Below are 26,311 nucleotides of genomic sequence, written 5' to 3' on the forward strand. Positions count from 1 at the left end.
AAGTAATAATTTTTGTCTCAGTTTTAGCATGTAAAAACGTATTAACCAGTTTGCTATGGTTTTGGTATAATATCGTAACTGGTTAAGGGGATTTTACATGCTAAAATCATTTAGGTCTCATGAGACCAAAATTATTTTGTGACTTGTTTTACTAATTTCTCAAAAACTACACAACCTTAGTTAGTAATATTCAAAGGGAAGCTTTCCACTATCATTATCTTAAAACCCTGTAAGTTTAATGTAAATCTGTGGACTTTTGAAAAAGTACCCAAATCCTTTAAAGACAATGGACACTATTGGGTAATTGTCAAAATCCAGTCTTCTTACTTGGTGTATCTCAACATATGCATAAAATAACAAATCTGTGAAAATTTGAGCTTGGTTGGTCATCGGAGTTGCGAGATAACTATAAAAGAAAAAACACCCTTGTCAAATGAAGTTGTGTGCTTTCAGATGCTTGATTTCGAGACCTTAAATTCTAAACTTGAGGTCTCTAAATCAAATTCGTGGAAAATTACTTCTTTCTCGAAAACTACGTCACTTCAGCGGGAGCCGTTTCTCACCATGCTTTATACTATCAACTCTCCCCATTACTTGTTACCAAGTGAGGTTTTATGCCGATAATTATTTTGAGTAATTACCAAAAGTGTCCACTGCCTTTAAAGGCAGTGTACACTAATAGTAAATACTCAAAATATTTATTATCATAAAGTCTTTCTTGATTACGATTCATTGGGAGAGGTTGATAAAATAAAACATTGTCAGAAACAGCTCCCTCTGAAGTGACGTATTTTTCGAGAAAGAAGTAGTTTTCCACGAATTTGAAATTTTATTTCGAGACCTCAGGTTTAGAATTTGAGGTCTCGAAATCAAGCATCTGAAGGCACACAACATTGTGTGACCATGGTGCGACAAGGGTGTTTTTATATCTCGCATCTTTAACTACCGATTGAGCTCAAATTTTCACAGGTTTGATATGTATATATGCATATGCTGAGATACACCAAGTGAGAAGACTAGGCTTTGACAATTGCCAAAGGTGTCCAGTGTCTTTAAGCGTCTGGTTTCCCTAATTGAGCAACAAAAACACACAGAGCCAGAATGTGCACAAACAGTGTAGAACGTATGCTGTCTGACGAGAATTGTTTTCTAGTTGCATAATGGTACTTTTGTGTGTAAACAAACCCCCGGAAACCGGAGCATATGCCTCATGGTGTCATGCGGAGAGCAGACATTCCCTTCGCCTAGCTAGCAGAAGCAGCAACATTAATCCCGCCTTTTCTTCGTTGGTAAGAAAAAAACCAAAGAAAGTGGAGCATGGCGGGGCAATTTGATATGGTTTAGAAAAACAATAAGCGCGAAGGATCAAGCAGAAAACCGGTAAATATAAACCCTATTAAAATATAAACCCTATGAAACTGTCGGTCTTTGGGGTTTTTTAAGAACTGGTTATCGGACGTTATCATAGTGTACGAAAAGTGTTATTAAAAAATAACCAATCAAAACGCAGACTTTCCCTAGTTTCGTCCATTTGTTAGAAAAGGGTTGAGATTTATAAAGAAACCACAAACAAGCGCCCTTTTGGCTTTGCCGCTCACTTTCCTCTTCCAGTCGCATAGGATCATGGCTCTAAAAAAGACTGTCCAAGCCACATCTTATGCCTCTTTAAGCCTGGCTAGAGTGCATTTTACCACTGATCTACCAGGGCCCAATTTCATGGCTCTGCTAACCGTAAGCACAGAATCGTACTTACGGAAGCAGGGAATTATGTCATACGAATTTCAGGGATTAGCGGCGAATTTTGGCTTCTGCGCATGCGTACTCCACGTATCTATGCATTCTACGCTTACGAGGCTAGGGCAGAATTTCGGCGCTTGCACATAAGCGGGGAATCATGATCGTAAGCGCAGAATTCGGCAGTAAGCAGAGCCATGAAATTGGGCCATGGTGCTTACCTGAACCCTCAAATCTTACCTGAAGTATCATATTGTAAGATGCAAGCCTTGCTGCACCAGCTAAAACTTTTCTGTTGGTGGCTGTCTTTGTATGAGTATCTGCCATTGTGTGAATCCAGCTTTGTACGATAGAGTGAAGAGAAACGCCAAACTCTGGATTTCAACAGCTTCCAAAAATCATCTTCCTTCAAACTAAGGGGTAAGCAGTTCAAAACAGTATTACATTTTGACATGTAAGTTGTATAAATTAGGGTTGTCCCTAACTTGTTTACGGAGTATCAGTGACTTTAGCCAGTGGCTTGTTATTTCATCTGAATGGATTGTCAGGGTTAATGTTTCCACTAGTCCATAAATAAGGTTTTCTTATTGACATGAAGCAATGAGAAGCAATGACCATCAGTGGTTTATGACTTGACGAAAACCAATCAACTAGCGGGCCAGACTTGTTGGCAGCCAGAGGTTGGACTGGCCCTTGGGTATTAGGGGAGAAAACTAAACTCCACAATAAACACATCCCAAAAAATAAAAAAGCACTAATAAACTAGACATTAGGTGTTTGTGAACAAACACAAAGCTGTTCCGTGTTCTTTTGCTTTGATTATGTGTTAACATTACCAAGGAGTCTATAACTGAAAAAAAGTTTGAAAAATACTGTACAGTGTCTTGAGTTACGGTGCCACTTCATGGGGTCACAGTAACCTAAGGCTAATCTCTAACGCCCAAGGAGTCTGTAACTGAAAAAAGTTAGAAAATCGGTTGTGTAGTTCTTGAGATATGGTGCCACTTCTGGTTGACCCGGAAGTAGAGGTCAACTTGGGGTCATGGATTTTCAAAGTTTATTTTTAATGCCTTAGGAGGATAAAACTGAACAAACAGGATTGAAAATCGGTTGTATAGTACTTGGCGTATGGTCCCACTTCCGGTTCACCCGGACGTAGAGGCCAACATGGGGTCACGAGTTTTCACAGTAAATATTAATGTCAAGGAGTCTGTAAGTGAAAACAAATTGAAAATCGGTTGAGTAGTTCTTGAGATATGGTCCCACTTCCGGTTGACCCGGAAGTAGAGGTCAAATTGAGGTCACGGTTTTTCCAAAATTTTCTCCTATCCCCTATCTTATAACTACAAACAGTCGACATTCTTAAAGAAGAATGTCGTCTTCCTGTGATAATTTATCTCGGTATGTCGACATCCTAAACGTCAGTTGTCATCTTCCTGTGATAATTTATCTCGGGAAGTCGACATTCTAAAAGAAGAATGTCGTCTTCCTGTGATAATTTATCTCGGAATGTCAATATCCAAAAAGTAGGATGTCGTCTTGCTGTGATAATTTATCTCGGGAAGTCGACATCCCGAAAGTAGGATTTCTTTTGTTGAAAGGATTTTACTTGTATACGTTTTGTTAACTAGTATTACATTTCCAACAATAATCTAATATTCATGGTCATAAACTACGTTAAACTAAAATAATGGACGAAACAAAATGTCCCACGTAAAACTCCATAAGGTTTGGAACATAATGGTCCCGCAAGTTCAAATACGCGCGAGACTTGCTTAGTCTACACAGAAGGTAATAAATAATTTATTACAAGCAAATCAGCCATTCCATTGTGACTCGCGTGACAATCTCACTGGTTTTTCAACTTTTGAAAGATCTATACTCCAAAATATAACACATGGCTCTCATGTAACTCAATTTATATAAACTTAGTGAAGAGCCCTACAACAAAAAATAAAAAAGGAAAACAAATTGTGTAGGTATCATGTTTTTATAGGAGTTCCAAAAATGTGACTCGCGTGACTGCCAAAAAATGAAAGGTGTTGCATCCCTGTATGCCATTGCCCAGTCGTGAGAACTCAGAGGAACTTTTTAGTTCCAGATCACTTTTTTTTTAAGTACAAGAGAAGCACTTTATTATACTATAAAAAGTACAAAATAAAAAGTTTTTAAAAAATTGAAAATTTGTTAAATGCGTGTCACTCGCGTGACAGAAGTTTGTGACTCGCGTGACAATTGAGAAAATATACAATAACTAAACAGGATACTGCATAACAAAAACACCTGAAGCAACATTTAAAGGAAAAATAATCTGAACAGGCTTTGACTTAAACATGGTAATGTTGGGGTGGTTCTGAAAAGAATTGGTGGTTTAACAACACTGTCTGGTCGAAACGTTGAGTTGTTAAACCACCGGTTCTTTTCAGAACCACTCAAACCCATAGAGAGAACCCTTACTAGAAATTATTATATTGTTTTGTGATTGAGTAAAGGACTTTTTTCTCACTACGCTTGGCAGAGTGGTTAAGAAACCACAAATTTTGGTGTCAAGTTCTAATGGCATTAGACTGTGTTAGGCTGAGTACATGTAAATCTGATAAGTAATTTCTTTATTGATGCCTCCCTCCAAATCTTACTTAAGAATACTGTCTTAAAATACCCAGTTTCATCAAATATTTTTGTTTGTTCTTGTTTTAAGTTTATCATTCCTTGTATTATTTAAATAATGCAGGTAAATTATGCAGATGTGAGCGTATTGTACAGTGCAGTATGCAGTGTATGTAGTTCAACATGATCTGCTGACAGTGTGCCAGGTTACAATTGTGCACTGTTATAATTCATTGTTCTAACAAAAATTTATAAATTCAGGGGCATAGTAGTATGTTCCAGTGGGCTGGGGGTGCTTTGGTAACATTCCATAGACATCATCCCCACGATACTTTGGTAGCTTTTGCTAACCATGTGCATTAAGTGCATTAGCCGTGACTCGCGTGACAAACTCAAGGGTGTTTTTTTTTGTTTAGGTAGAAGGCCTAGGTAAAAAAAACTAATTAATTCTTGAAAGACCCTTTGAAAAGACCACTATTATGAGAGAGAAGAAAAAAAATGTTGAGGGTCTATAATAGAAAAAATACTACAATCATTTTTTTTGTGACTCGCGTGACAGTAAAACGAGGGTAAAAATTAACTCCCATTTTTCAAAAGTTAATAGTTCAAAAAGGCATATTTAATTTTGGCTGTCCTTACTAATGACTCTTTGTTGTTTATACATAATGATTAAATCTGAACACCTATTGTTTCATGATTTTTTTTTCAAAACCTGAATTTCAAGGATTTTTCAGACTTTTGTGTACACTTTTTACCCTTTACTCCCAAGGCTGTCGCAAAAACAATAAAGAATATTTGTATAAAGTCTTTTTAGAAGAAGAAGCACTAGGTGTTCTTGTTTCAAAATAAATGTAAAAACTTCAACGATAACCATTTTAAATTTTTTACTATGAAGCGCAAATACCACGGAATGGCTGAAATGCAATCGTACAATAATAGAAAACAAAAACTAAAAATCAATGCAAAACACATGTAGGGGATGGAGCGGCCCATAAAAAGCAAACCTTAACGAGTACAGACCCCCCCCCCCCTTTTTTTCTAACGAAGAAAGCAATGTAAGCAATTCTATTTAGTGGGTGTAATCTTATGTAGCGGCAAAACAATTCAAAAACCATATATTTAAATGAAACAGATAAACAAAATACCCAAAATAAATACTAGAGAAATTGGGCCCCACAACTCTTGCTGGGAAAAAAACCATGTCGAAATATACCATTGTTATCCATTAGAGACGTTTTGTAGTCACCTTGGTTGGGGAGCGAGGGATCTAGCAAAAACACACAAAAATCCCATGCCTGGGACATCAGTTTATACACCAGACAAATATATTATATGGATATTCTTTTGAATATTTTATTTTGTGCATTTGGTCCTTGATTCATGGTCTGTTGAATATAAGTGGGCTGTTGTATCGACAACAGACTTTTATCCTTTTGATCACCATCAGCCCCATGTATAATAAACTTCAACGGCTGACGATTGCACTTTTGGTATTGTCATTGTTAAACTCCGGTTCCATTGTGTGCTGTCTGTTACCCTCCACGCATAGATTTTCTTGTGAATAGTAGCTGTGTATGATTCATGGTTCGCTGAATAATGTGGCGATAACAAACTTTTATCATTTTGAACTGAATGCTTGATTTATTATCTAGAGGTAAATGCTTGAGGCCAGTACACCATGTAGTTTTTGTTGGAAACCGTTTGCTAACAGCCATTGATGTTACCCTTTGAAATAAAATCAGAAAATTTCCAAGTTTGCTTGTTGCATAAAATTAAATTGAAGATGATGCCTGAATTGATTTTTACAATCAGAGTTGGACTCTAGACTGACGTGTTGGACTCCTTGAACACTCCAAGTGGTTCAATAGGTAGTGCAATTCCAATACTTATGCTGATGTTCTCATGATGTCAGCATCAACAGGAAGTTCCAACAACTTGTACAATTAAATATGCAAATATGGGTCACGTGGTTAATTAATTACGATTTTTAATTTTTTTTAAACACAATGAGCAAATTTGAAGCGGGTTAGGGTTTAACATTGCCTTTTTATTGGGTGATTTGACCTAGCATTATGTTATAAGCCAAGACTTATAAATATGAAGTAAAAATATTTATTAACTTTAATTCAAAAAGTGGCCTGTGCTCTATGTCGATTTTCGGTGAAAAAAAGTTGCACACCCTGTTTTTTTATTTGCCCTCCCACTAGTTGGTAAGACATTGCTTGGAAGTGGTTGATAGTATACAAATACGTATTGAGTGGCTCAAAGTGGAATGGGAGGAATATTATCACAATGTAAAATTTGAACTGTTCCATTTCACGAGGCGAAGCCAAGTGAAATGGAATAGTCCAAATTTTACCGAGCGATAATATTCCTTCCATTGACATATATAGATCCTTGTCATTTGATGTATGAAATCTCACACAAATAACTGACAACCAAAAATCATATAGCGCCGCGTAGCGGCAACAATGCACAAATCGGATCACAACCTTTTGCACAGGTGCTCCTTTGTTTTAGCAGCGGCGCGGGGCGCTGTACTGCTCAAAAACATTGGGAACAAGGATGATCCTAGCTGATGAATGGGAAATGCTATTCCCCATGGGCGAATAGGTCTTTTTGATCGGCGATGTGGATGGGAGTAATAGTGATTGTCACGTGAAGTAAGTTCCACCAATCAAATGACAAGGATCTGTATGTCAGTTATATACATAAAATATTGTAAGAAACAACTCCCTCTGAAGTGACATAGTTTTTGAGAAAGAAGTTGGTAAGATACTGCTCTAGAATTGCAAGGGTGGTGGGTTCAAATCCTACCCGAGTAACATGCCTGTGATATTTGCTCACAGGACTCGTGAATGTACTGAGTATACAGTGCTAACACACATCGATGTATTAGTCCATGGGCCAGAGGCCAAAATTTGACTTATTGGTACCACCTGAGGTGGCAAAATCTAAATAATTTTCTTTTAAAGGTCTGTTTCTTGGGATGATAAATTGATGTGATAGCAATCCCAGGATGGTAGCTTAGTGGTAGTAAATGGCCACTCTTTAAGCCTAGTCACAAGGAGCTTATAATTGCAAAAATCCTTAGCACTAGGGTAAGGATATATGTTTGCACAATTGGCAATTACACCAATATGCTTTGCTGTTTCATGATAAAACTTGGTCAAATTATTGTTTAAATACAGGTTTTTAAAATGACGTCATGTTTAATACATTAGCCTCCAGAGGGCGCTGTTCGGACAAGTATAAACTGTGCTAATACATCACATAAGTTTGTTATAGATGGCTCAATAATCTTTTAAACAATAAAACTTTGTGTGTGTTCCCTGCGAACAAACCAAACTTAAGTAATGGTTTGAAAGTGTCGGCTAAGATTTGTTTTAACTAACAGAAGGTAATGGTGAAAGACTTTTCTTGAAATATTATTCCATGAAATGCTTAACTTTTTGAGAAAACATTTTAAAAAACAATTATCAATAGTCGATAACGAGAATTGCGGATTTTTTTTGGACACTTGTCATGACATGGCGAAACGTGCAGAAACAAGGTATGGGTTTTCTCCCGACTCCGATGACCGATTGAGCCTAAATTTTCACAGGTTTGTTATTCATAAGTTGTGATACACGAAGTTAGGCCTTTGGACAATGCTGTTTACCGAAAGTGTCCAATGGCTTTAAGTCTCTGTATTTTTTTCCCAGAATGCTCAGCAGAATGTTCAGTCACATGATTTGATAATCGTGATTTGTGAATTGAAATCCTAGTGTTTGATGAAACTTTTTCGGTGAGCAATTTTTTAATTATTGTTACATGGTCGCAGTTTGTAACTTTAAACCTGTAGCCAGCATGTGTGTTTGCTCAGCCGCTTCTTCCTTTCTTTACTTTCCCCACCTGTGTGCTTTGATAATGGCGCACTTATTTCCTTTCAAGACGTGGTCATGCTTGAGAAATTGTGCGGTATAAAAGCTAATGCATGCCATAGCCGCACCCTCTTTCCATTCTGGGAACCTCGGGGCGGGATGCTGACCGGTGCAAAACCTCTGGGATGTGATAATCACTACTTCTACCGTGGGATCTGAAGGCGCTACAGACTGGACGGGAATTATTTGGGCGTAGTACTGAGGGTCTTGGACTACCTTAACTGTGATGTTCTACCGTACCACCGAAGGCTACCTACCGGTGGTGAGCGCCGGACTCCCTGTTCCAGAGCACTCCTGGGTTGATTGAGCACTATGCTATATCTAACTTTATTTTGTCATCACACCCTTTGTAAGCTTTGATTTTGTAAATATATTACTTAATTAATTGTTACTAAATACACAGAATATTTCAACCGTTGCCTTTATCAGTTGCTGGTTTTCCCTTTCTTTAATAGTTGCGATAAACAACCCTCCTCCCAACCCTCCTCCCGACGGCTGCCAGGCCTAGAGCCGTCGGGAGGAAGGTTACGTTATCGCAACTATTACTTTAATTGTTTTTGTAGTTCCATTGTTGTATTAGTCTTCCGTGCAAACCAACTTATGGGTTTAACCTTGTTAGTTGGTCATACGTAACAATATGGCCTCAACATTATGACTTATTTTTGTACCTTATAAATATAATGTAATGTATGTAGAAATGTCCTGATGTCATGTGCTTTCAGTAGGATTACAGGAAAATTTTTCACAATCAAAAACTGAATGTTTTTTTTTCAAATCATCTATCCAATTTTTGTAACAATAACACTTACGCTTCATGGTGTGTTGAAATTTTTAAAGTTTTGGTTTTACGTTTTGAGAGACAGTCCGCTAATAAACAGTGCAATATGCATGCATGACATTGGAGCAATGTCATATATGTTTTCACACCTTTCATTGGTTGGTATTTTATTGAAAATTCAGAAGCTAGTATGGCTTGCAAAAAAAAAAAATATATATTGTTCAATTACTACTTAACAAATTTAATTACATTTTTTGTCTAAGGCATTATGGCTACTAATATTAGAATCCAGAGATATCATAAGGCATGAAAGTAAAACACCCCACCCCCCTTGAAGCACACACACTTCATAACAATCCGTTTTCCCCCATTTCAGACCAGTTATGTTTGGTTTCAGGAGATAAGAAACCAATCTATATTTTCTCTTTAATGTAGACTTAATATTTATTACGCTTTATCAGAATTTATTACAGTATCGTAGTGTCATACGTTATCGACCCCCATGGATTGGTTTCTGATCTCCTGAAACCAAACATTACTGGTCTGTAATGGGGGAAAACGGATTGTTATGAAGTGTGAGTGCATCAAGGGGGGGGGGGGTGGGGTGGGGTGTTTTACTTTCATGCCTTATGATATCTCTGGATTCTAATATAGTAGCCATAAACCCTTAGGACAAAAATGTAATTAAATTTGTTTTTGAATAATATTTTTGATTTATTTTGCACGCCATACTAGCGTCTGAATATTCAATAATATACCAACCAATGAAAGGTGTGAAAACATATGACGTTGCTCCAATGTCATGTTGCATAAGCACTGTTAATGGCGGACTGTCTCTCGCAACGCAAAACCAAAACTTTAAAAATTTCAACACACCATGAAGTGAAAGTATTATTGTTGAAAAACTGGATAGATGATTTGGAAAAAAAATATTTAGTTTTTGATTGTGAACAACTTTCCTGTTATCCTACTGAAAACACATGACACCAGGATATGCAGTTAATCCAACAACAAAAAAAACCTAGAATCCCAAATATTAACCACCTCACGTGATCCATCTAGTGACTAAAGCAGAATGAAACTCTAGAATCTCTGAATCTAGCAGATGGTAATTTTGTTTTGTTTTGAACTTTTGTTTTGAGGTTGGATGATGTTTATTTGACTCATTTGAATGTTGGCATAATAATGCACTTAGTGATTTGTACCAAAAATCAATCATTTTATAAATGTTTGAGCATAACCAACGACAGGAAACTTTATTCTAAGTTAAGCCTGATGAAAATACAGACCATGAGTGAACTGCATAACTTCTGTCACCGGTGCAGCTTGCACAATCTCGCGAGTCAAAGGGAGTCAAAGTTGGGGTTCGAAAACATATGAGGGTCGATAACGTATGATGCTACGATGCCTAAAATACCCAACTTTTTGCATTTGTGCAAATAACCAGTGGAGCCTTATTACGTGTTTCTAAATGTTAATCAAAGGAGAGGAGACTCTCTGCTTGGCAAATAAAAACCACACAATTTATATCTAGGGACTGTTTACATCGCGCACAGAGAGGTAACAGATTTGCCACGATTTTATTTTTAGGGACACCTCGAAAACAGTACCTCCTACGATAATAATAAATAGAGGAAAAAGATACACAGCTGTTTTGGCAATTTTCCCTACCACGCCACCAATTTATCCGCCCTAACTATGCTAAAATTACACTGAACTTAGTACTTACCTAACTAGAAGGGTAACCGCATATACATCTAAAAACAAGCAGCGAAGAAAATGTTTGCAGTGGGATCGGATGTGATGTGGTGGAGGGGGGGGGGAAGATCGCGGTGGGTGGTGTGCGTGTGTACTGTGTGTGTTGTGTCATAGAGCTATAGCTCTATAATGGTGTGTGCATGTGTGTCAGTCCCCCATCCATCCATGCGGCCGGCCGGCAGCTAGACTTGATTCAAGTCCCTTTATCGTGTGAGTTCCCAAACACATGTTACGCGCCGGCTGTCACATAAGACACGTGCGCCCCCATCGTCAAAATGCTTCAATTTTTATGGTTTATGATCATGCTTTGTAAACCATGATTTTTAAGTTTCAATTTTCATGGTTTATAAACCATGTTTTTTTAACCATGATTTTCATGCTTCAATTTTCATGGTTTATAAATCATGTTTTTAAGATGCCCCAATTTTCATGGTTTATAACCACGATTCATAAATACCTCAGACAGTTTCGATATTCCTATTGGTTGAGAGCGCGTCACGTGGGTGTGTATAAACCTTTGTTCATGACCAGTAAAAAGTGTTGAAAACATGGGCGTGACACGCGAGCTTGCACCTGTGCTTATATCAGACAGTTTCTTCATTCCTATTGGTCGAGAGCATTGGCTGAAACAGTTATGCCACATCACGCAATACGCATGACGCACAACACTCCCTTATAAGGAGTTGTTTACGCGAGGGCCTTACCATTTCATAGCTAGAGGGGTGTTGTGTTTAAAGAAATCATTGAACAAAATTATAATTTTTGCATTTATTTTACTTTTTTACCAAGAAGTGTTGATGTTTTTTGACCGAAAAGGTGCTTATGAATGGGAATCAATGTGTGTTGAATCGGTTTTCAACTAGTGGTTTAAACTCGCTGAGGCCTGGTTCTTGATAATCTACCTCGACTTCGTCTTGGTAAAATTATCAACAACCAGGCCTCGTTTGGATTAAACCACCAGTTAAAAACCTCTTCACCACACATTGATTCCCTTATTTGTATACCATGAATTTGATGCTTCAATTCTTATGGTTTATAAACCATGTTTTAAAGATGCGTAAATTTCAATGGTTTATAAATGTTTATTGCATTTTCATGATTTGTAAACCATTAACTTACACACAACAAATACTACTGGTACGGTATGTAAACCATAAAAAGGATTTGGCAACACTTTCTATGATTTAAATCTAATTGCTATAAAAACTCAAAATGTCCACAGATTTACATTAAACTTACAGGGTTTGAAGATAATGATAGTGGAAAGCATCCCCTGAAATATTACTAAGGTTGTGTAGTTTTTGAGAAATGAGTAAAACATGTCACAAAATAATTTTGGTCTCATGAGACCAAAATTATTTTAGCATATAAAATCCCCTTAACCGATTATGATATTATACCAAAACCATAGCATAACTGGTTAATACGTTTTTATATGCTAAAACTGAGACAAAAATTAAATTATTACTTTTACTCATTTCTCAAAAACTACAGCACCTCAATAAGTAAAATTTCAAGGGAAGCTTTCTACTATCATAATCTTCAAGCTGTGTAAGTTTAATGTAAATCTGTGGACATTGTGTTTTCTGTTAGGAAAAAGTACATATTTATACCCTTTAAAAGTGCTAAACAATTAATTGCCAGACGGCGCCCCATAGTCATTTCAGCGTCAGACCCGTCCACTCCATGATCCTCCCACCTTTTCCTCTGCCTGCATCTCTTTCTTCCTCCTGGTACAGTACCTTACAGGCGTCTTTAGCAAGTCCCGCGATGACCGGAAATGTGCCATACCACTTCAGTTTACGTTTTTTTCATAGTGGGTAGGAGATCTTCAATGTGAGGTTTTTATCTGCAGTCTTTTGTGTGGTAATCCATACGTGACTGATCAACTCTTTGAGTTTTATATTTGTGATGGGAGTTTACATTGTTTTTAAGTCAGTGCATCATTGCATAAGGAGTAAGACCATATAAGGTGTTCATTGTTTTAGCTCATTCAATTGGAACCAGTGGTACACTCTTTGAATTTTTTTCTTTCCATTTGTATCTATATGTAAGAAGCAAGAATAAGAAGCAATATATGATTTAAGTTTCAAGTCAGAACATCATTGCAATGAGGAGTTATGACCATTTAAGGTTTTTATTATTTCAGCTCATTCAACCAAAACCAGTGACAGAGAGATTGATTTTTGTTTAAAACAAATTATTTCAAAACTTCAAGATTTAAGTTTGAGTTTGATTCTTTAAAATCCAGATGTAAATATTTGGGCCTGAAAAAACCCCACTTTAACAGTTTTTTTATTCCAAAAAACTTCAACATTGTTGGAAAACATAGCTGAAAATTACCAAAAATGACTGACATGTACCGGTATATATAACAATCTCACTTGGGCTTGTACATACCAAAAACAACTCAACTCAAAGACTGAAACTTAAACCAAAAACTTGAACATTTCCACTAAGCGCTGACGGTCGCCCGGCCGGCCGGACGGAAGAAAATTGTAGTTCGACCTGAGGCCGGCTTTAGGTATTATTTTAGGGTGGCGCGGGAACACATTTTTCTAGGGGGCACTTCAAAACAAGGGCGGATCGTGACCAAAATCTTAGGGGGGCCAAATCTGTCGAAGATGGAGCATGCGAGCGCGGTACGAAGCATTTATGGCAATGGGTCCGGGGCGCGATGGATTGCCCACGAAATGTTTTCATTCTGGATGCTCTGTGGTGCAATTTAAGGCCATTTAGAGGCATACTTGATAAAAAGGAAACAGAAAAGCCTTCAAAATGTGAGCTGTAGAATGTGGGCCTTTTATTATTAGGTTGGCATAGTGCAATATCAGATTCTTTCAAAATGCAACCGAAAAAAGGTTGATTTTCCTGTTATAATCACCATTAAGGGTTGGTTGACTTAAAATATTGATTTGTCCCCCCCCCCCCTCTGTATCCACCCTTGCTTCAGAACATAGTTCCTAAAGAATTAATCTCAAGTCAATTTGAGCGATTTGAAAATTGTTCTTCTCCGGCCACGCTGAGAATCAACCAGTCGCTTCAGAAACCCCACATTTTTTGTACAGAAATAATCTCTGTACATTATGAGTAATTTGAAATACGTTTGTCTCCGACCACAGTGAGATTGAACAAGCCCCTTCAGAACACCCACGTGCATTAGTACATAAATCATCTCAGAGCAATCTAAGAATAAGCAGTTTGAAAGTTAGGGCCTACCATACAAAATGTCAGAATATGGCAGAATGGGGCGTGCACCAGTGGTAGTAATTATACATTTCCAGACATTAACTACTGAACTCCCGAATTACTGAAGACGTTTGGTGACAAATAAACTGTCTAATGCAAGGGTACAACATTTATGTGTGGTTTGAAATATTAAGTTATAAGACACCAGGGCTCCATAAAAGTTTATAAAACTAAACACTATTGAACTATTCTGTTAATTATTATAGTATCAAATTTTCAAATTTCAGGTTGGGGTGGGGGCACTGACATCTCCCCTCTCGCAGTAAAGCCACTGCAAAACCCTCCTCCATTGCTTGCATCAAGGGGATAAGCCCTTCCTTCTGCCATAGCAGTTCATTGGAGGTGGACATTGAGACAATCCCCTGTACATTTATTGGGCTGTGTAGGGTTGAGACTATGCTGATTTTTGAAATTCTGTTTCGGAAGTTTCGGACATAAATCAAGAAATCTCTGATGTCCAACATAGCTTGGTTAGCTTGGTTTAGATAGCTCATGAATACTACACGTATGCAAACACGACCATCGCTCTTGTAGAAAAATCTTTACTATTGACCCATTTCACCTGACGTCATCATCAGAAAAATCTTGAATGCGCCATACTGGTGGGCAATTTTACTGTGCGTTTTTATATACAATATATAACTCTTTGCTGGGCGTTATGACGTGAAGTGTGCATTTTAGGTGACGTGGCGTTAATACATGTAAACCTAACTGCCCAACAACATGGTGAGCGTGTCATCAGTCGTCGCAGGTGACGCGCGTGCAAGGGGTCAGTCAATACCTTGAAAAAAATTTTTTTTTTAATTTACAGGAAGACAACAAATACTTTCTTTGAAATATTTAATTGGTTCACACTAGGGTTTACTGCAAAACCATTTATTTTGAGTACAAGAGCATAACTTTGTTGGTGACAATCAATATGTGTTCCTGTTTGGCTGTGATATTCCTTTCACTTGATTACCAAGAACAGATAGTTTACAAGAAAAGGGACTTGACAAAACGATATTGAAAACCAGCAATTGCATCTTTACTTTGTTAACTTATAAAAGGCTTGTTCACTATTGGTTATTAATCAAAATAATTGTTAGCATAAAAACTCACTTGTTAACGATCAATGGAGAGCTGTTGATAGTATAACACATTGTGAGAAAAGGCTACCTCTGAAGGAATGCAGTTATCCACTAAAAAAAATTGAATTTGATTTTGAGACCTCAGAATTAAATTTTGAGATCTCAAAATCAAGCATCTGAAAGCAGACAACTTCGTGTAACAATGGTGATTTTTCTTCATTTATTATCTCACAACTTTGATAACCAATTGAGGTCAACTTTTTACAGGTTTGTTATTTTGTGCATATGTTGAGATACACAAAGTAAGAAGACTGGTGCCCAGTGTCTTTAATCAACTTAAAAGATTTCCAATTCAGTGCAAATGTATTTGACTGACCAGTAATCTGACCATAATTTTTAAAAAGACACAATTATAGGAACCAATTCGATACCTCACCATGCAAAGCCCCAAATCCCACATTCCATTACACTTTTACGCTTCATGTTGAGGCCTATATCAAAGTTAAAAAGGGGCTGGTCATTATTTAAAGTAGTAATAAATTGGCACCACTGGAGTAAGTTTTACATAAAATGAGATTTCAGAAACTGTAACTTTACCTTATGGTCAAGTGACTGGTTATAATCACCTCTAAGCCAGTGCATGTGACAAAATATTTTGTGCCAAGATTATTTTTGCCAACACAGTTCTGCTTCATGCATGACTTGTACACAAGCGTGTCACTGTCTAAAAAGTCCATTATTTGCAAGTTTAAGAGAGCACAAAACATAGAACATAAATATTGTTTTATGGCGTTTTTTTTTTTTTAACTGCCCCACTTCAAAACCGTGCTCAATTTGTAGTACATGTTCATGTGGTCATGAACATGTACTATGTGATAAGTATACAAATGTACATGCTAAACACGACGTCATGTCTACACTGTGACAGAGTTGCAACACAATGTATTGTACCCTTTGTGCAAGAAGCAACATTGAAGATTAACCCTTTTTGACAAACAGACAACAGCCACTTCCAAAACCATTCGTTCAGTTATGGCCTAAGCCATGAGGTAATGAAGAAAAATGATGCCAGTATACCTGAGAAACATCTTCTTTTGCAGCCTACATTTGCATGGTCCATTTTGCAGAAGATCCCATTTAAAGTGCTGGGCTACATTTTGTCCATTACAATGTTCCAGATCTTAATGGCGGTGAAACCAGAATAACTCCATCTCCTCGAACAAACAGCATGGGAATGTTCCTTTTTGTAGTCTGTTGCAAATAACAGTTGTAAGATAAGTTAGAGAAAAACCACATACTCATATAAATGTACATCAGTCATGTTCTATGCAAAAACAGTTTTCCCACTATAAAAGCACAACGAAACGTCAGTGCTGCAATTTTTCAGTGGTTAACCAAACCAGATCTGGGGTCGATTTCACAAAGAGTTAAGACGAGCTAGGAGATAAACAAATTGCATTGATAGTCCTAAGTTAGGACAAGTAACTGGTCCTAACTCGAGATGAGACTAGTCCTAACTCTTTGTGAAATCCACACCCTGATCATTACGATGTGTTGCAAATAGGCAGCACAAACTCAAATCTCACGTGCTAAATTGTTTCTCTTCCGATAAGCAGGCAGAAGAACCTTGACAAATATACACACATTTTTTTTCAAGCTTCTACATTTTTGAAGTGTGTAAAAAAGAAGTAGGAGAAAACAACAATGAAAGATGTCTAGCACTGACAAATACCTTTTGTAATTATACAGAATGGGTACATGTACAATAGCTTACACATTTTAAAACTTTTGCTTCATGTTATTTTCTACCTTGTATATTTCTTCATATGTCTCTTCATCTATTTCCATGGTTGTCACCGTTTCTTCTACATCACCAAGAATCATATTAAGATGTTGATCATATGCCTGAACAATAAAGATAAACAAACTTAGTAACATTTGAAAATGCAGTAGGGCCTATACTTTCATAGACAGATTTGCTTTAGGTCATTTGCATTATGCAGCTTGTGGCGCTGTTTGTTCCGTCTTTACTAGAATGATATAGAAAGGTTTGCGGTAACACCATGTAATGACTATCTCTAATGAGTTGGGGAGGTTCTGAAAAGAACCGTTGGTTTTAACTCGACGTTTCGATCAGTATGCTCTGATCGTCTTCTGGAGATTCTCCAGATTCTCGACATCTTTGAGCTTGACCTTGAAGGCAGTAGACACTATTGGTAACTACTCAAAATAATTATTAGCATTAAACCTTACTTGGTAATGAGTAATGGGGAGAGGTTGATGGTATAAAACATTGTGAGAAACGGCTCCCTCCAAAGGGACGTAGTTTTCGAGAAAGAAGTAATTTTCTCTGAATTTTATTTTGAGACCTCAGAATTAGATTTTGAGGTCTCGAAAACAAGCATCTGAAAGCACACAACTTCGTATGACAAAGGTGTTTTTGTCTTTCAAAGTTATCTCGCAACTTTGTCAAAGGTTCACAGGTATGTTATTTTATGCATGTTGCAATACACTAAGTGAGAAGACTGGTCTTTGACAATTACCAATAGTGTCCAGTGTCTTTAATTAGGCTCCCAGAGGACTTTGAACCCAAGCTTGTCAAAAAGATGAACACCCATGAAACTCCGTCCCTTTGCAATGAGAAAGGAGAACACCTGTAGTGTATAGCTTTGTAGTCAACTGGGACAGCTAGAACCCTGTGTACTTCAATTTTGGAGTCGAAGTAGCCATGAAGGGTTGAAGTAGGGGATTGGAGACGATGGTGCGTAAAGTGTGGTCTGTAGACTGCTTCATCTAGTATTGAGACCTTCCCACCAAGGTCAATGAGAAGGCGCATGGGCTTGCCATCGATTGTTATTACACAGTCTTTAAAATTGCCCAGACCGATGTGCGTAATGTCCTTTACCGTGTACACTATATTCTGATCATCACTGTAGGGGTCATCCACGCATTGAATGTTCTGTGACGAGCGCCAGAGTTTAGCGAAACGATTCATTTGCCACACAAAGAACACTTCTTTCCACATGCGGGGCGTTTGGGACTTGTTGCCAAGACTGCTGCTGTGATCATTGTTGTTGGCACACTCTTGCACTTGAGCAGGTACTATGGTTTTAAAAGAGTCTCCTCCTGCCCTTGCTCCTGTTTCCATCGATGGGTTCCCAAACAAATATAGGGGGCTCACAGCTAGCTCTGGATGGCGTACACATTGGCCGCAAATAAACTTAGTCAAACTATGGTCAAGGATAGTGTTACGTGTGGCTAATTCATAATTGTCACCGAGAACAAAGGCACGACAGAGAGAAGTGAAAAGGAAGAGTGAAACCTAACTTGCAATTGTATTAACAATAACTCAAACTTTTCCTACTCAAACAACACGATTTGGGTCAACTAAATGTAGAATAATACATGTAGAATAATGCTGCATCCCCAGTGGTGAAGGGGAGATCTACATCAAAATGAAGGGAATGGTGCCCTCTCCAAGAAAAAACAATGTTCTACTAAAAAAATTGGTTCACAAGCGAGAAATCCAAGACAGCAGCCAAAAATTCAAGACGGCTGCTATTTATTTGTAAAATTGTGTTTGAAACACACTAAAATGAACAGAGCTCTACATTATACAAAAATGTTGACCTCTTGCAATACACATAAAAATTATCATGTGGAAGGATTTAAAAAGAGCATGGAATGTGACTGTTTACAAAATGGCTGCCGTTACCAACTTACTTTTTTTTGCAAAAAATCAACAATTTACTATGTACGGTCATTGCTGCTGCAGGATATCAAGTGAAATTTAAGAAGTTAGTTTTCCCTGAAGTGGCATACATGTACATGACTAGCACGTGTAATATGATTTGAAAATGGTCAAAACCAGAAAGACAGGCCATATGGGGGTGGGGGATGATGTGCAAAATTAATACAATTCAAATAAAAGACAAGACAAATTCAAGATGATGGAATTAACAAATAGTTGACAAGTATGCATGATCCTGGTGGCATAAAAAGAAAAAACTTGACTGCAAAAAGTGTCTCAACATTTCCAACAATTACTTTGGCAGATGGCCTGCGTTACTGGCATAGAGCAAGGAACAGATGGAGTTACAACTAGCCGTACTTCAAAGGTTCCAGGTGTGTTACCGTGGTCACAAATGACCAGCGCTAATTGGCAGAAACATCTGCGGGCGCAATTCCTGGCAAGCGAAGTATAAAGAACCATGAAAGACTTGGGTATTATGTGTCTGTGGTTACGTCACAGAAAAAAAAACCAGATTGCATTGCGTTCAAGCGTCCTTCTCAACCAACAAAATACGGCATAGATGACTTTAGCTAAGAATAACGACATTTCAATGATTTTGGCAAACGAAAATGCAATAGGAATTACCTCTTTGTAATATTCTTATCAACAAACACATCATTTTCATTACAATAATGATCCCACCCAAAATTGTCTTAAAGTAGAAAAAAAAAATGTAAAAGCCGTTTTATATTCCCTGTAAGCTGTTTTATATTCCCTGTTTTCAGTTTGTGTCTAATTGTGTCTACCGTTCAAATGCATACCACCCGATAGAAAAAACGTTTGCAAACAATCTCAATTTGTTTTCAACGGCCGGAAACCACCTACATTCTTTTTATGATAAAACAATCAATATTTCATAATTTTCCCGATCAGCAAAATCTAACAAATGTCATAACTCATCACAGGAAGGGCCGATTTTTTGGCTTCAAAATTCAGTAGAAAGCTCAAAGTCGACAGTTTCTAATGTAGCACTGTGCGCATGCAGCGTGGCTGACATTTTCTACTGCGCACGCATTGAACTTGTGAGTTGCTACTTTACCACTCCAATAATTATGTATGAATGGAAAACGATGTGATACCAGCGACGGCAGCGAAAGGCGGTAACACACATGGGGTACAAAGAGCTCGCCGCGGTCGGAATGTGTACAGCCTTTTACAGGCGCTGCGGTTCACATCCATAGTGTTTCCATTGAAGGTGGGTGCAGCGCTAATTGGAATAATTTGAGCTTTGGAGCTGTAGTTCTCTTTCTGTTCCATGCTCTATGGCCTTATGCACACTGTACTGTCATACATGTAGCTGAGAAGCTGAATATCGATCCATACTATAACCACAGAGCACAATCTGAGATTAGAGGGGGGAGGGAGGGGGGAGGGAGGGGGGAGGGAGGGAGGACTGGAGGGCTTGGAGAAAACTTTGGCAGCTAACTGTCTAAAGACCAGGTGTCAGGCTTGTTGGATTTGGCGTTTTAGTAAATCTATTGTTTTGTCACTTCATCGCCACCGTCTTCTTTGAGCATGTTTGTGTAAGTCCCAGATTGCAGCACATTGAGGCTAACTATTGTTGTGGCATACAAAGAAGAAACTTTCACACATTTTTATGGTTTTATAGGTTTTGTTGAGAGTCCTATAATTTACAGGCAACCCTTACTAGCATCCCTAACCGCTCCCCGCTCAATATCCAGAGTGTTCTTATAATCAGGGACTGTGGTTGTGGTTTGAAATTTATGCATTTCATTGACTAAGTAAACTTACATTTAATCTTCCTTTTAACTCTCTGTCATTCCTCATCTTAACATAAATACGCTCATCCAGAGAAAGGCGAACCAAATCCAAAGGCTCTTCCACTGCATTAGTTGGTACCTGTTGATTACACAAATGAGTTACTTAAAAAATCAAACCTGATGAATGATGGACAAGGAAACAGTTCTCATTTAATTGTTTGGAAATAATGAAGCACAACTTAACACCCGAACACCTACATGTAGTGTTATCTAAAATACCAGAAATGGGGAGTATTTTGATTGACTTCTGCTTTGTACAATACTCTAAATTTAGCCAATGATTCCCAAACCCGAAAGCACAGAACTCCATGTTCATGATAAACCATAGTCTTGGTTCCAAGACCATTGGTGTTGCGCGGTCACACACAACCAAAGTTCCGATCTATGCACAGCAAAAACTGTACGTGCTTGTAATGAACGAATGCTAGAGGGCGCTCTGTTTCTCTGATTTCCGGATCTCTCACCATGATCACAGCAACGTGTGAGTCATTCATTGACCTTTGACTCCATCCAGTTTGAATAGTCATCTTCAACCCGTCACGTGATATGAATATTGCATGCATTACGAGTCATTTGCATAGTCTGGCCACGCCTTCAATTTGCAAATATCCAAGACCTTGGTGCGATCATGGTGAGAGATCCGGAAATCAGAGAAACAGAGCCCCTGCTAGCGTTCGTTCATTACAAGCATACAGTTTTTGCTGTGCATAGATCGGAACGTTGGTTGTGTGTGACCGCGCAACACCAATGGTCTTGGAACTAGGCCTGGGCGAATTATTTGAATATCCGGTGAATAGGTTTTCCTATCCGTAACCGCGAATGCCTTTTTTTTCTTAACCGGATATCCGCATAGGGCGCGAATACCTATTTATAAACCGGATAGTTCTGTAATTTCAACCAAGTAAAACGCGGACGTCGGGCGACAACTGATATGTTTTGTCTGAATCCTTATGAAACTTCTATTAAGACAGCATAAAACAGCACAAATTAAGTATTTAACTATGCTCACCTCCGTGAAGAGTTAAAACAATGACATTTCTGACATAATTTGTTCAAAGATTACAAAAGTTTTCCTTCATGTAGAGTCAATCACGATCATAAGAAAAAGCAAATCGCCATCTTTAAATTAGATCCGGTCATTTTTATGAATGAACCGAGTGACACTGTCTAAAACTAATATCTCATAAGGTCTCATTCACAAACGAACAACGAATTTTGTTCAAAACTTGCTATACAAGGGAAATTGTTCCCTGAAGATGCTTTTTCTCATAAAAAACAAGGAGGTATCTGCATAGTGGTCTGAGCAATGCGTTTAGCAAGCCCCGAGTTACAAGTAACTGACCCAACTGATTGGTTGAGAAATCAGTAGTGCTGGGAGAAAAGTGAATTTTTGTTATTCGGATACCGCTGGGCAACTATCCGAAATTATCTGGCTAGAGGGCGCTATAAAAAAAAATTAAAAAAAATTAAAACAATTTGTTTTGCCGCTAGAGGGCGCTGTTCGTTTGTGATTCTGGAGTGACTCATTTGCTGTTCCAAGAAATAACACTAACTACCGTGTTCCTGAGTGACTCATTGGCTGTTTCAAGAAATCACACTAACTACCATGCTCCGGAGTGACTCATTGTGTTATTCAAGAAATCACACTAACTACCATGCTCCGGAGTGACTCATTGTGTTATTCAAGAAATAACACTAACTACTGTGTTCCGTAGTGACTCATTGACTGTTGCAAGAAATAACAATAACTACCGTGTTCCGAAGTAACTCATTGGCTGTTTAAAAAAATCACACTAAATACCGTGTTCCGGAGTGACTCATTTGCTGCTTACACTAACTACCCTGTTCCTCATCGACTGTTTCAAGAAATAACACAAACTACCGTGTTCCAGAGTGACTCATTTGCTGTTTCAAGAAATCACACCAACTACCGTGTTCCGTAGTGACTCATTGGCTGTTTCAAAAAATACCACTAACTACCATGTTTCAGAGTGACTCATTTGCAGCTTCAAGAAACACACTAACTACTGTGTTCCGGAGTGACTCATTGATTGTTTAAAGAAATAACACTATTTACCGTGTTCCGTAGAGACTCACCGATAGGCGCTACTCATTGACTAGTTCAAGAAATCAAGGAGTGACTCATTGCTGTTTCAAGAAATCACACTAACTACCTTGGCTCATTAAATCACACTAACTACTCTCAGCTTGGTTAAAGAAACTGGACACCTTTACTAATGTCAAAGACCAGTCTTCTCACTTGGTGTATCTCAACGATTACATATTCTGACTCCCCTACGTTCCGACACTCATATGTTCCGACAACTCTGCCTAAATTCAGACATCCCTATATTCCGAAACCCCTATCTTTTGCACACATCTAAGTTGAATTTGTACTATTTTTTAAAATAACATACTCGGCAACTGTTCTTTGTTAGAAAGTATACGTTTCCTAATTGAATGATTACATTTCATGAGCCTTCAATTTCTGAATAATCGTTTCAGTTTTTGCGGTGCATAGATCAGAACGTTGCACAACACCAATGGTCTTGGAACCAAGACTACTGCTGCACAGTTACCGCGGGATACACAATGCACCACACAATGCTGAGTCGTTGACCCCGGTGACGAGCACACACAGCCGAAGACCTGCCCCCCTCAGATTTGAATTTTCAACCTGGGACATTTTTTACTCCCTCGCTCGGGGATCTGGCAAGTTTTTGTCCTTTTTCTTCAAATTATTTCCTCAATTTGGTGTTTTGAGTGATATGGTAGGATTCATTAGACATATTGAGGATCAAGTTCGTGTTCCTAGAATTTGTGTCATGATTTTCAAAAGTGGTAAAAATGGAGCAAATCTGCTGACGAAATTGTACGTTTTTAACCATTTCGCCCTGCACACATTGCGGAAGCTTCGTAACCCTCCGGCCTGTGCGGCCATCGGGATTGCAACTATGCTTTATCATGTCTATATTGACTTGGGAGTATAGAATACAAGACCACAGGTACAATTATAGAATACAGGGCCACTCCACTTAATCCACGCTGCGTGAATGCAATCAGGGTTAGGGTTAGGGTTAGGGTTAGCCGAGTGTGGCCCTGTATTCTATAGTTAATCCGGCCCACACTCGGCGCTCTATGAATGATGGTTGGGTGTTACATTTCTATTCTATCTACTTCCATGTACACTGTCAATGGCGGACGATCTCTCGCAACGAGACCATGGTTATGATGGTGAGACCAAAACTTTGAAGATTTCAACACTTGATGTAGTCGATTTAGAAGTAAAAAAAACGTGCGATGCGGCAGAAAAACAACAGTCAGTACCGAGCAGAAAATTGCCGTCGGGAGGAGGGTTACATTATCGCAACTAGAAGTAGACATGGATGATGGATAGATCATGGAGAAAGGAAGAGAAGGAGCTCGAACGATTGGACTTCAAAAGTCGAACCCGTGGTACCGCGGTCGTTTAACGTCACCTCGTAATCACCCACATACCGTACACAAACAATGGGCAACCTGGTGTGTGTGAATTTGCGCCACGTCATATGGAAAAACTACTTTTTTGAGACGCTACTGCACACCTTAAAGATTAACACAATTAAATACAAACCACCCTCGTGTGCCTATACCAAAATTTTGATCCACCGCTAGTGACCGGAAAGTTGCAAAAAATGTAAAAATATGCTATGATATTTCCACGTTAACACCACAAACGGCTAATGAAAACGTGTATATTCACAATTCTTGTCTCTAATGATTCAACTTTACACGAAGGCAACGGTGCAGAGTGGCGGTACCACACCTTCGGTACAAAGGGATCTAATCCTGCTCGTTAATCGGCCGTCCAGCTGGAGGTCTCCTATCTTTTTCCACTGGTCAGACAGGTAAGTTACAGACAGGGGCATTGTTAGGGTATTCTTTTGAGGTTACTCTGCAGTTTTGCGGGTCGTTCGAGCTCCTTCTATTCCTTCCTCCATGGATAGATCATCATTTATTCATAAGGTTTATCGTGATTCAGAAACGCACTGCATTGTGGGAAGGAATATGGGGCGGTTACTATGCAGTTTGTACGACTCGCGCACCCAACGCCTATATACCTTTGTGTGGGTTCAACAGCGCCCTCTCTTGATATTTTGCTATTCGCGATAAACCTTTTGGAGGTAGAATTCAAATTAAATTAGAAAAAAAAGTTAGTTTTTGATTATGAACAGTTGTCGCATTATCCTACCATCATCCATGCTGAGGGCTAGCTGAGTGGAGTGAAAACCCATCATCATGACACTAGAGTAGACCCAGTAACTGGGGCGGAATTCTCAAGTCAATGCATCTCAGATGGTAAAAATTACTTGGTTTGTTTATTTTAAGTCACGTAAGTGGTGGCAGGATACGGGAAATTTTCCTTAAATATTGGTAATAAGCGAGTTACCTGCTCCTGCTCGTCCGCCATTCCGTCGAAATTATGTCTGGGACCACAGAGAGCTGTTGTATGACCACAATTGCTAAAACAGTTGAGTGCGAGTGTAGCGCTGGCCGGCCGTGTCTTGTGTGCTGCAATGGGGGGGGGGGGATGCAATGCGGCCAGCGTAGAATACTCTGTGACGAAATGGTCGATTGAGGGCGCCGTGTTCGGCGCGGGAATCAAACTAGCTTTTTCGCTCGGCCCCAGCTAGCGGATGGGGCCCAATTTTACAGAATTAGTTTTGCTAGCAAAACAGTTGTTGTAAGCACTTTATGTAATCAGCCATATACATAAACTGACAAACTTGTAGAAAATTGAGATCGATCGCCCATCTTGGTCACGAGAAAATAGTGAAAAACCGATTACAAATTTTGCATTGCATTGATGCCAAAACAAAAATGAATAAAACTCACTGAGCGAAACTCCAAACGCGAAGTTATATTATTTATTTCTCATCAAATATGACATTCCAGACAGAAATATTTCTAGGGATGTTTTCAACTATCATCATCATTAGACCATGTAAGTTTTATGTAAATCTGTGATCTTCACGATTTGTGTTTCTTACCAATTCTACACCTTGCTTAGTAAAATCAGATTACCGGCCAAGACTGCGCTCGTTATGCCAAGTAAACAACAGCTAAATACCAGTCACAGGGGAATGTATATGTCATGAAATTGTGGCCAGTTAGTAACATAATAATGTAAAATAAGCAAGCCATTATCGTGCTTTTAGCAAAGAAATTGGCCCATGCTTGGGACGAGCGAAACTAGTTTTAAGCCATAATTTGAGCACAGACATTAGACCCTTCTTTTGCAAGTCACAGCCCGAGTTTTTGCCAACCCAGTTTGGAAAACTATGGAAAGCCATAGGTGCAAATCAAGAAAAGATCTCTATTTTTGGTAACAATGTAACAAAATTTGTTTATTTTGTTCAAACAAAACAACTAATATGAGAGATATTTTATTACTTGAAAGTTTGCAGAAAATGTAGAATTTGGTTAAAACATCTGTTTAATACGATTGAGTGTTACTATTCGGCCGACCATGCCAACCAAGGCGGTTTGTTTATCAACAAAAGAAAGGTCTATACAAATCTGTGGTTTAGAGCCCGACAAATTTGGTCGGTTGCTAGCAAAGATCATAGAGTATGATC

General features: G+C 38.4%; 2 protein-coding genes across 2 annotated transcripts in view; both read right to left on the minus strand.

Annotated features, from left to right (window-relative positions):
• LOC117307190 (protein RFT1 homolog) overlaps positions 1 to 10,892 on the minus strand; it is a 43,886-nt gene extending 32,994 nt beyond the window's left edge. The window contains exons 1-2 of the mRNA XM_033791866.1: positions 10,772 to 10,892; positions 1,975 to 2,147 (exon numbers count right to left, since the gene is read on the minus strand). Coding sequence (XP_033647757.1) covers positions 1,975 to 2,061 — 87 coding nt within the window. The 5' untranslated portion in view covers positions 2,062 to 2,147; positions 10,772 to 10,892. The remainder of the gene's footprint in view (positions 1 to 1,974; positions 2,148 to 10,771) is intronic.
• A 4,485-nt stretch (positions 10,893 to 15,377) lies between these two features.
• LOC117306778 (U6 snRNA-associated Sm-like protein LSm3) lies at positions 15,378 to 25,245 on the minus strand. The gene is made up of 4 exons (XM_033791284.1): positions 25,123 to 25,245; positions 20,665 to 20,772; positions 16,929 to 17,024; positions 15,378 to 16,370 (listed from the first exon to the last, which is right to left on the minus strand). Exons 1-4 carry the CDS (start codon positions 25,141 to 25,143, stop codon positions 16,284 to 16,286), a joined length of 312 nt encoding a protein of 103 aa, XP_033647175.1. The 5' UTR covers positions 25,144 to 25,245; the 3' UTR covers positions 15,378 to 16,283.
• Between the last annotated feature and the right edge of the window lie 1,066 nt (positions 25,246 to 26,311).

Source organism: Asterias rubens, chromosome 2 (assembly GCF_902459465.1).
Source record: "Asterias rubens chromosome 2, eAstRub1.3, whole genome shotgun sequence".
NCBI lineage: Eukaryota > Metazoa > Echinodermata > Asteroidea > Forcipulatida > Asteriidae > Asterias > Asterias rubens.

What these genes read in the sequence shown, in the direction of transcription:
- LOC117306778 (XM_033791284.1), bottom strand. Translation starts at nt 25,143, where the DNA reads ATGGCGGACGAGCAGGAGCAG. An exon ending in TGGCGGACGAGCAGGAGCAG is followed by an intron (nt 20,773 to 25,122) that starts GTAACTCGCTTA and finishes TGTAATCAACAG; the next exon opens with GTACCAACTAATGCAGTGGA. An exon ending in AGTTAAAAGGAAGATTAAAT is followed by an intron (nt 17,025 to 20,664) that starts GTAAGTTTACTT and finishes TTTATTGTTCAG; the next exon opens with GCATATGATCAACATCTTAA.